Genomic DNA, 11631 nt, shown 5'->3' on the forward strand with positions numbered 1-11631 from the left:
GGTCGATACAACTGAGTTTAAAATAGTTTTAATTTCATATATCTTTTTTACATTTTCCATGGAGTCGAATGTTAACAGAAACATATCTAAAAGCTCCTTGGTTTTCCATTTTAGTTTATTGTGAGCACTTATTGCATTAAGACCTTGTTTTCTTAAATCTTGTATGATTGCCTTGGCTTCACAGGAATGGTGTAGTTTTTTAACTACGACTTTACTTGGCCGCGTTTGTTTGTTCTCAAAACTGTACCAGGAAATATTTTTATTGGAAAAAGTTTTTGATAATTTTCTATAGTCTTCAATTGAAAAGGTGTTGACTTTATATACTTCATTATTCAAGAGTTTTATCGTAAAATTTTCTTTCGACTCAGTTTTTGTTAATGTATATAACTGTTGGCAATTACAATCTCCAGATACCATAATAGGTGGTGGGCGAGTGTTTCCTTTAGTTGGTTTAGACGGCAAGAGGTCTTTATCATATGCTTTAGAAAATTGCGGAGATGACTCTGCCTTTCTCGTCTTTGCTGGTCTCTTCTTCAAAATCCAGTCGGTTTCGCGAGTAAGTTCTTCCTCATCAGTTGAGAAGTGTGTTATATCATTCGGGGAAATCCTTTGATTGGACGAATTTAAGTTTCGAATTTTCAGCTTTTAGCTCGTTTATTTCTTTTAAAAGGTTTTTCCACATTTCTGCCATTTTTTCAAATTTTTTGGTGAGTTCATTAATAGTGGCTCGATTTTGTGACGTATTTCCACCGCCTGGTGGAGGCGTTCTTTGTAAACTCATTTTTATCTAAATGGCAGCCCTATTCCGATTGGCGTCGATAATGCAGTTTGATAATATTTACAGATTTGATATCGCATAGATGGCGCACCACACCAGTAATTTATTTTGATTTACAAGAACAGCTGGCGGCCGCTCTCCTTGTTATGCCGAAAATGTTTCTGTTTGTTTGTTTGTTTTTGTATTTGGTTTGGTTTTTGTATCTATTTGGTTCTTTGCTGATCACCGCTCCCAATATGATGTCCAGGACGGCTCTCCAATCGCTGGCACCTAGTCACGGTAACTTTTGGTTTAATTTACTGTTTGCTGAAACAAAGGCAAATCGAAGCAATAGCACCATGCAATGAACAAAAACTATCTAAAACATCTTCATTAAGCAGCTACTAGTTAAAAAAATAACCTGATCAGGTAGCAACTATAAATAACTTTTATAAATAGTACTAAGTACCCTACATGAAAAGCGATTAAAATTTATATAAATAAAATAAGTACGTTCACGTTATAGAAATAAATATATTTTTGATTCACTTGAATCTGGAAAGACTAATTCGTACGTATCAATTAATCTCAAAAGACTGATCCCTTTTCATCCAACCTATTTTTTCTGTTTACAACAAATTACCTATAATTTTTATTCAACTGCTTGATTACATAACGGTGCGTATTCATGGTCATGGAGAAAAGAACTTAAAAATTGTGGCCAGCATCAGACTGCAAACCGAAGGATGATAGATTACTAGGGTTGGTCATCAATTATGGTGAAAAACAAAATTGAGCAAGTAGCTTCGGCTGCCACGTCACTGCGTACTTGGTGGCATATTAACGTGGTTTTTTGAAGGGGCTACCTCTAGTTTCTGTACCTCGTATTTGCCACGTATTCACAAACACGTCCAATCGGTCGTTGTTCCGACGGCAACAAAGTAATATGGGCGGATGCTTTCTTGGTTTTTTCACATAACACCAATACATTTTCAGTTCTTTGTTAATAAACCTTTGCTATAACCCCGGCTATGAAACGCGATGCTACCGATGTTCAGTTTTGTTAAACGCTTAAGGATTCTACTGGAAATAAAAATACTTGGAAAGAGTTACCTGATATCTACAAGATAAACCAGAACATGTTAACATGGTACACGGGCGGCTCCCTTAGCGAGGAGGGTTCAGAAGCAGGTATCTGCGGACCGCGTAAAAGATACTGGGAAATGCTCGGGAAGAGTACAAATATTTTTTAAGCAGAAATCTACGCAATAGAACGATAAGCGCACTTTATCTTAAATGCAACTACAACAACATAAGCAATAACTGGGAACGAAACGGCAGAAAAATTAAGAATTAATTAATAATGACTCTAGAATTACACTGTGGGACAAATTCAGGTTAGCAAAAATTAGGTCCATTCTGAGAGTGGCGGGTGAAAATAGAGGCGAAATTAGAAGACCCGTATCGCGCCGTTTTTTTATGTTAGTTCGATTTTTTTTTAATCGGCCTTCGAAGTTCGAAATCGGAGCAAAATTAATTATATGGTTTTTTGGCTATAACTCGTCGACTAATTGATAGTTTTTCAATCTGTAAAAGCCAAATTATTGCTAGAGACCTGTGCAACAATTACAATTTTTGAAAAAATTGATTTCGAAAATTTTTGTGGTACTTATGAAACAATATACTGAAAATCGGCATTTGACTGTAAGCTTCGAAGGCCGATTAAAAAAAAATTCGAACTAACATAAAAAAACGGCGCGGTACGGGTCTTCTAATTTCGCCTCTATTTTCACCCGCCACTCTCAGAATGGACCTAATTTTTGCTAACCTGAATTTGTTGCACAGTGTAACCGCAACAAGAAAAATAGCTTCTTTTCATAGTTTATTTCGTTTATTTTTACTAAAAATTCATTTTCCGAACATGAAACTGAATGTAAAAAAGTCAAATAACACTGTGGAACAAATTCAGGCCGATTAAAAAAAATTCAAACTAACATAAAAAAACGGCGCGATACGGGCCTTTTAATTTCGCCTCTATTTTCACCCGCCACTCTCAGAATGGACCTAATTTTTGCTAACCTGAATTTGTTCCACAGTGTTATCACAGGAATTTCAGCAGGCCATTATAGAAGAAATCATCATCTTACTAACCTGTGAATATACAGCAATGGAACTTGCAGGTTCTGTAGGTTCTGAAGACGAATCCGCCAAGCGTGTGTATCGTGCCCAGCACTGATGCATAAGCGGGACAAACACCTGGATAAATATATTTTACCAGAGGAGAAAATAAAACCAAATAAAATAGGACATATAGCAAAGTTTTTGATGGAGTTGGGCTCAGAGAAATACTGTTAATCCATGAAGGAGGCTCATTATTTCATTAATATTTGTATAACTTTTTAGTCGATTATTATGTGAGTTTCTATTTTATTTATTTGCTTATTTCTTTATACCTTTTAATCTAGTGCACAAAGGACCTTACAGACTAGATAAAAATATAACAAGTAGCAATAAAATTAAGTATTTTTGGTCAAGATCAAATTTAAATAGCTCATTGTGTTCCCGAAGTACATGAGCAATAGATACATTACTGGAAAGCTTTAAAATTTTCCCATGGGGCTCAGGGACCTTCTACACTGAAAACAGTTTTTTCTGGGAGGTTTCCAAAATATTTTAACATGTTAAGCTTTACTTATACAAAAGATATACCTTTCAATAATTATCTCCTGAAAAGTCTCATATTGTGAAAGCTTTTTACCCAAATATTCTGATACTAGCCAATTTGAAATATGAAGATTTTTTTATAATTCGCACTGATCACTTTTATTTAAACCCTTACTTTTTCTTGTTTTTACATCAGTTCATATATACACATACATTTATACCTACTTTAGTGATAAATCTTAGTTTATGTTATATACAACCTCATCATGTTGGTCTCCTTGCCGCGGTGACATCGAAAGACCTACGACGTCGAAAGCAACAGCAGCGGCCAGTGAAATTGCCAAGAAGCATCTCATAGTGGCACTCACTGGCCGTAGTGACCAGCTTGGGCGAATGTCGCAGGAACGGTGGAAGGTAGTTGATATGAAGCTACTGCAAACCCTATTTACGAAAATGGACGCAGAGCCGAAGGCGCCCGTGCCAGCATTCGGCGGAGCAGGGTGGTTCAGCGGCGTCAAAATTATAAAATGTAAGGATGACCTCACGCTCACATGGCTAAGTGAAGCAGTGAAAACGCTTCAAGGCCTGTGGGAAGGGGGATCACTTGAAATTGTTAATCGCAGCTGCATTCCCTCAATACCGAAGGCAAAGGTTTTCATTTGCGAGTGGTAGAACCGGAAAATGCAGTGCGACTACTGCAAAACACGGACGTGCCAACAGACGACTGGAAAGTGTTGAGCGTGGCAAAACCAGCAACCGCTTATGGAAGCCGAGATCAACAAGCCGGCAAAGGACCTGCTTTACGCACGATTCGCCCCAAAAAGCGCAACCCGGCAGACGACAACCACAACACGCTCGCTGCGGGGGAGGTAGAAAAGGATCTCGGTATAGAAGAGGTCCTGGAGGCCTCCCTCAATATAAAGGAAGTGGAGAAGGGTAAGCTGGGGGAAGTATCCAGCCCCGTGAAGTTTCTTAGGCCAGATGCTAAAGGTCCTTCAGATAAATCTCCACAAAAGTAAGAAGGCCTCAGCCGAGCTCCTGCTCAACATAGAGGGAGTCAGCTACGACGTGGCTCTAGTCCAAGAACAATGGATAGCTTCGGGCAACATGGTATCCGGTTTAAACTCACATAACTACAACACCTACATCCCGATTGCAAAATATAAGGTAAGAACAGCGATAGTGATTAAAAAAAGTATATGTTCTTATATTGACCATTATCTCTTTTATGACGATCTGACAGTGGTGGCACTGGAAGGCTGCAAAGGTTGAGATGTTACTCTTTGGGTCTTGCAATATGCCACATGATGAAGAAGCACCACAGATAGAACTTCGAAAGCTGGTAGAAACAGCTGCCAATAAGAAGCACGCTCTGGTGATAGGAACTGACGCAAACGTACATCACACGGTCTGGGGTAGTGCAGACATCAACGACCGAGGTGATCACTATTGAACTTCATTCTTCAGAGTAGCCTAGAAAAGGCTAATAGAGGTGAAGGACCAACATATGTTGGACCAACCTCGAAGAATGTACTTGATTTAACACTTTACACAAGCAAGCATATTATGGTACAGGAATGGGAAGTGTTGAGTAGGCCTTCCTTCTCTGATCGCAGATATATAAGCTCTCAGGTTATATTCCGCTCAAAAAATAAACTTATATCCTTTGAAAATCCTAAGAATACGAACTGTGACTTGTATAGGGATATATAATCAAAAACACCAATGATACCCCGGGAATACAGGTCACACGTCGCACTTGAGAAAGGAGTTGAATTGCTTGCAACTACTCCCCTCAAAGCCTTCAAAAAATCCTGCCCCCAACACGTAATAGACGCAAGGTAAAGCCTCCTTGGTGGAACAAGGAATTAGGAGCACAAAGGCGTAGGGTACATGAATTCTATAGGTTAGCCAAAGTTGCTGACAATGAGTTCTGTTGGAGGGAGAATATGGATCTACTAAAAGTATACAAGAAAGAGATACGTAAAACCAAACCAAGAGAATCCTGAAAAGGCTTCTGTAGCAGCATGGAAGACACTAATGAAGTGGCTAGACTTAGGAAACTGCTATCCAAGAACCCGTCTATTCCGAGAACAATATGAAAAATTAACGGGGACTGGGATGACAGCTCTGAGGACTCTCTAGAAGACCTAGTCAGCACACATTTTTCAGGGTGTGCGGACACTACAGATCTCGAACCTAGAGGAGATATTGTGCATGGCATCTCGACGAACGTAATTACGACCAACGAGATACAACCTCTACAATGTTTCGACCCATATAAATCGGCAGGACTGGATGGAATCTTCCCAGCCATGCTCCAAAAGGTAAGCCATCTTGTGGTACTATGCTTAAGAACGATACTCAAGGGATGCTTGAGGTTCAGCTATGTTCCTGTACTGTGGGGAGGAGTGAGAGTTGTGTTTATTCCAAAAGCTGGAAAAAGCAACCCTCTCTACTCGAAGGAATACAGGCCCATTAGTCTGACCTCATTTCTCCTGAAAAGGTTAGAGAATATTCTAAACATATACGTTAGAGACTCAATTGCACCAGACGTATTATCCAAGGCGCAGCACGCTTACACTAAAGGCAGATCTACTGAAACAGCACTTCACTCTTTTGTACTAAACATAGAAAAGGCGTTAGAATATAAGGAGTACGCTCTAGGAGTATTTCTAGATATATCAGGGCCTTCAACAACGTGACGAAAATTGCTGTTTTAAAAAGCATAGAGTCACTTTATGTGCAAACCGCGGTTTATCTATGGATAAGGCAGCTATTAGCTAGCAGGAAGATAAGAGCGGAATGGAACGATACTATCGCCGCTATTCTGGTTACTTGCAGCAAATGAACTGCTGAAGAAATTTGACGGAGGGGCACCAATACCAGCTGCATATGCAGATGGCATAGCTATGGTAGTTACGGGAAAGTACCTGGACACCATTAGTAATGTGATGAATATCGCACTTAAAACGGTACACCAATGAACATCTCGCGCAGGGTTAGAGATAAACGCCGGAAAAACGGACATGGTTCTTTTTACCCGGAATTACAAGGTGCCGACGTGGAACCTCCCGAAGCTAGGCAACAACGAACTACTTCTCAAAGATCATGCAAGGTACCTCGGAGTAATACTAGACAGTAAATTGCTGTGAAAGCACAAGGTTGAGGAAAGAGTGAAAAAGGCCAGTAATGCGTTGTACGCATGTTAAGAATGCTAGGCGTTACTTGAGGTCTATCACCCTCTCTGATGCATTGGTGGTACACGGCAGTAGTTAGACCTATATTGCAGTATGGGGCCTTAGTATGGTGGACTGCGACAAGAAAACTGACATACTTAATGCCACCGAAACGGGTTCAACGACTCGCTGCTCTGTGCATAATAGGAGCGATGAAAACCACTCCAACGGCGGCGATGAAAATGATACTTAGCATGGCACGTATTGACCCTATTGGGAAAACCTGGCGGCAAAATCCGCGAGGAGGTTAGTAGCTGCTGGAGTATTCACCTGTAGATCCTTTGGACACAGCTCAATAGGAAAGTGGAGCTCAGGTTGCACAAACTACAGGACTCTGTACTTTAATTGGGAGAGAAGGTTTCGCACTACAATTGAAAGGGGGATGGCACAAAGGCATGAAGCCTGGCCATAGAACTTTTCACATCTATACAGACGGCTCTAAAACTTTAGAGGGAGTGGGAGCGGGTATTTACTGCTTTATTTATTTAATTGTATCTCTCAGCCACGCAGTCCTGCAACTCAAGAGGCAACAAATGCAGCAACTTTATCTGCAGTACTCTAGTGATTTGTTGTTGCTGTTGTTTTGAAATGGATATTAAATATAGGGAACAGAATTGTGCCGTTGAAGGATGGAGCTTTTACCTTTTTCTTCAGTATTCACGTTACTATCTGGATGGCTGCCGAAACTCATAATTATTAACCCGCGATTTCACAAACGCATTTAATTTCTTTTTTACATTTTTAGTCGCATTTCCAATGGTGTTTAAAATCGTACCTTCGCGATGAATTCGTAATTTCTGCGCCAAGGCCTCTGTCGTGGCTACGACTCGGCGCTGAATTGAAAGGGTTTGCTTTTAACCCATATGGCAATGAATGGTTTATTCTGGAAATGAATTCAATGTTGTACATTCTATATTTTATTAATATAGAAACTTACCGCAGTTTTGCACCCTTTCTTCCTTGACTGAACGTTATTCTTACGAATGCAAATGGAAAAAAAAATAGAAATAAAAGGAATGCGAAGAAGAATGAGTGCGCAACTTTTTTTCACAAGCAGAGTTGTACTAAATTCCAATAATTACAAACTTTAAATATTATTTGTCAACACTCCCACCCCGTGAATCGATCAGCTTTCCCACTTTCCAGATCCAGGACTGGCAATTTAGATACCGCTCGTTGCAGTAGTCCGCCAACCGTACGCACGTCCGCACGCCGAGCCACACCATCTGCGCCAGTGTACACACGCTCAACAATACCACGTCGCCACTGAATCCTCGGATCGCAAATAAATACTATATCACCTTCTTTAAGAAGCGCAGTTCGTTCACACCACTTAACTCTTCGGGTTAGCGTTGGTAGATACTCCTGTTCCCATCGCTTCCAAAATGCATCTCTTAGGCTTCGTGCAATGAGCTATTGCTTGCGTAATAAAGGTACCTTTTTACCAGGAGAGTTGGCCGTTGGAGTTTTAGGGATATTACCCACGCCAATCAGGAAGTGGTTAGGCGTTAATGGTTCGTGTTCGTCGGGAGAGATGGGCAGATGCGTCAATGGACGTGAGTTTACTATGTTTTCCGCTTCTATCAGAAAGATTTGTAAGACATGCTCACGTGGCGCTCTTTCTTTTAATGAATGTCGAAGAACCCTTTTAACGCTCTGCACCATTCTTTCCCAAATTCCTCCTTCAGATGGATTGGCGGGGCAGTTGAAGGACCATTCAACTCCCTCGGTTGACAATTCGTTTTGTATTCGCTCAGTGTCAAAAACATCAGGAAAACGTTTCGCTTCTTCGTTGGCCCCGATGAAGTTTTTCCCATTGTCAGATCGTAGACGTGTTGGAACCCCTCTCCGATTCATGAAGTTGCGCATAACTATTATACATGAATCCGTTGATAAGTCGTGGGCGATTTCTAGGTGTATTGTGCGCACGGTGAGGCACGTAAACAACGCGACCCAACGCTTTTCAGTTCGCCGCCCGATAGTAACCGAAATAGGCCCAAAATAGTCCAGTCCCGTATAAGTAAATGGTCGTACATAGGGATTCAAACGATCCTCAGGTAGAGGACCCATCATAGGCGCGTGAGGTTCTGTCTTCCTGACTCGACAATATTTACATCCGGCTATTACACGTCGTAGCATCTGCCTTATTCGGGGAATCCAGTATTTCTGACGTATATTGCGTATAGTCGCCTCGTGATTCTGGTGCTTCATTGTGCAATGGTGATAATTAACGACCAGATGCGTAAATATATATCCATACGGCAGTATGATCGGTCTTCTGATGTTATACGGTAAGAAGCTAGCTGCATCTATGCGCCCTTGTACGCTAAGTAGCCCCCTGTCGTCCAGATATGGCGAAAGTTGCTTTAATGCGCTGTCATTTGGAATAACTTTACCAATTTCGATACTGTTGAGTTATGAAGTAAACGATTCCGATTGAACGCGTAGCCATAATACGTGCTCCGCGGCTTCCAGTTCAACAGCAGTAAGTCCATATTCCAGATATTTCAGCTCCCGTTTACGGCAGCGGTTTATGAATCGAAGAACCCACGCTACTGCTCTTTTTAATCTAAGTAAATTTGAGAAACGATTGTAGTCTATAAAAATATATTGTAGTTATTGGCAAATTAAGGAAAATTTCGAACGGAGCTCTTCATCTGCTTCCACAAAGATCTTGCTGATGTTTTCTTCAGCAGGCCACGTCTCTTCATCGCGTCTCAGAAAATTCGGACCCTGTAGCCAGCGAGATTTTAGTGAGAAATCAACACTCCCATGGCTTTTTGTCGCATCATCGGCTGCATTGTCTTTCGTTGGCACCCATCGCCATTCGCGAACCTCACTCCCATCTAAAATCTCTGCAACGCGGTGCGCCACATACGGTTTGTAGCGTTGATGTTCGCTTCCAATCCACTTCAAGATAGTTCTAGAGTCGCTCCATAAGAAGCATCGTTCAGGACGTATTTGGTGATTTTCCAATATCAATTTCCGTAAACGTACACCCAGGACGGCTGCTTCCAATTCCAGGGGTGGAATGGTTACGGCCTTCAGTGGAGCGCACTTCGTCTTCGCACAAACTAACGTAACACCAACTTCACCAGTCGGCTTTCTTGACCTCCAGTAGGCGACAGCAGCGAAGGCCTCTTCGCTAGCGTCAACGAACACATGCAGCTCCAAATCCGAAGCCGCACCATGTGGGAAATAGAATCGCGGCACACGAAATCCCGCTACTTTGTGCATCTGCTGGCGCCACCTTTCCCATATTATATTCACATCATTTGGGATGGTCTCATCCCAATAGACACCACGATGCCATCTCCACACATAAGAGATTTGGCTGCAACAGTAAAGTGACTTAAAAATCCCAACGGGTCGAACATTGACATAATAATACTAATAAGTTCCCTTTTTGTGGGACTCCTTTCGCCTGTGATTACTGTTTGTTCAATGCGATGGAACTTCAGATTGAATTTTAAATTATCAGTTGCTGACTCCCAATATAACCCAAGAACCTTCTCTGTGCTCTCACCGACTGCGATCTGTTTCGTTGCCGTACTACCACTTAATTCTTTAACTACCTTCTCTGAGTTCTATACGAATCCACGTAACTCGAATCCACCATCGCTGTGAATGTCACGAGCCGGCTTTGAGATATCTACGGCCTCTTCAATTGCATCAAAACTGTCTACAAAATCATCAATATAATGATGATCAAAAATAGCTTTACTTGCACGAGGATGACTTTCGAGGTGCTCCTTGGCGTTCAGCCTCATGACATATGGCAGCGAGCAAGGCGAGCACGCGGCGCCGAAAATCATCACTCGCATCTCGTACTCCTCAGGTGGCTTAGTATTTTTGCCATTACGCCAAAGAAAACGCTGTGCACACCTGTCTACTGGCTGTATAGCTACCTGGTGGAACATCTCTTTAACATCTCCGCAAACTGCAACTGCACGTGTTCTAAAACTAAATAAAATCGAAGGTAGTGATATGTAGAGCTGTGGTCCCTTCAATAACTTGGAGTTCAGAGATACCCCTTCAAATCGAGACGCTGCGTCAAAAACAAAGCGTAATTTTTGAGGTTTATTTGGGTTGACGACACCGAAGTGTGGGAGATACCATTTCCTGGATGAAGTAATACTCGATTTCTTGGGCGTAAGCTTTCGAGCATAGCCTTTACTTAGGTACCCATCGGTGATCTCTTTATACGCGCTTGCGAACGTTTCGTCTCGTTTCATCTTTCTCTCAATCAATTCAAGCCTATGTAGAGCAGCCGTATAATTATCGGACAGTTGTATGCTGTCATCCTTCCATAATAGCCGTTTGAAATCGACCTCCCACTCGTTTAGTTGTGCCTTCAAGTAACATCTTAGCTCTGACGTCATCATTGCTTTCGACAGGTGGCGAAGATCTAACGCCAAGACTCTCAATATTGAAATAGTCGAACACAAGTTGACGCATGTCTTCTTCCTCTTCCTTTTCTTGGGTACTTAAAAAAAGACAAGAGCGGGTTGCTAACGACGCACGACTGGTTGGACCAAAAACTACCCACCCTAGTTTAGTGTTGCAAGCGTACGGACCTTGCTCACTAACCCCTTTTATGTCAGTCGGCAAGCCTAAGTGTGCATGATCGATTCCTATTAAAAGTTGAGGCACAGCATCAAAATATGGCTGGGGAGGCAGAGACGAAATTGATTTGTCACTGCTCTTTAAATCATCATGACGTAAACTCTGCATGGGCAAACCTAGATTAGCTACGGCATACACGTCGCGCAGTAGGTAACGCTAATTTTTACCAAACCCGGTAATTTCAATCTTGAAAACCTCAGTCGATTCTTGGGCTGCTCTTCCTCTAAACCATTGTATATTAAACAATTAAAAGCGAAACGAAATAAAATAAAAATACAATTTGTGGTCGAAGAAACGTAAAAGAGGCGTTGGAAAAAGCAATGATTAAGTCACAAAAATATTAGG

At 41.5% G+C, this 11631-nt stretch overlaps 1 protein-coding gene across 1 annotated transcript; it reads right to left on the minus strand.

Moving 5' to 3' along the window:
* Window positions 1-9075: 9075 nt before the first annotated feature.
* Window positions 9076-9897, minus strand: LOC128869871 (uncharacterized). The gene is made up of 2 exons (XM_054112474.1): window positions 9306-9897; window positions 9076-9257 (listed from the first exon to the last, which is right to left on the minus strand). Exons 1-2 carry the CDS (start codon window positions 9895-9897, stop codon window positions 9076-9078), a joined length of 774 nt encoding a protein of 257 aa, XP_053968449.1.
* Window positions 9898-11631: the final 1734 nt, after the last annotated feature.

This window comes from Anastrepha ludens, chromosome X, assembly GCF_028408465.1.
Source record: "Anastrepha ludens isolate Willacy chromosome X, idAnaLude1.1, whole genome shotgun sequence".
NCBI lineage: Eukaryota > Metazoa > Arthropoda > Insecta > Diptera > Tephritidae > Anastrepha > Anastrepha ludens.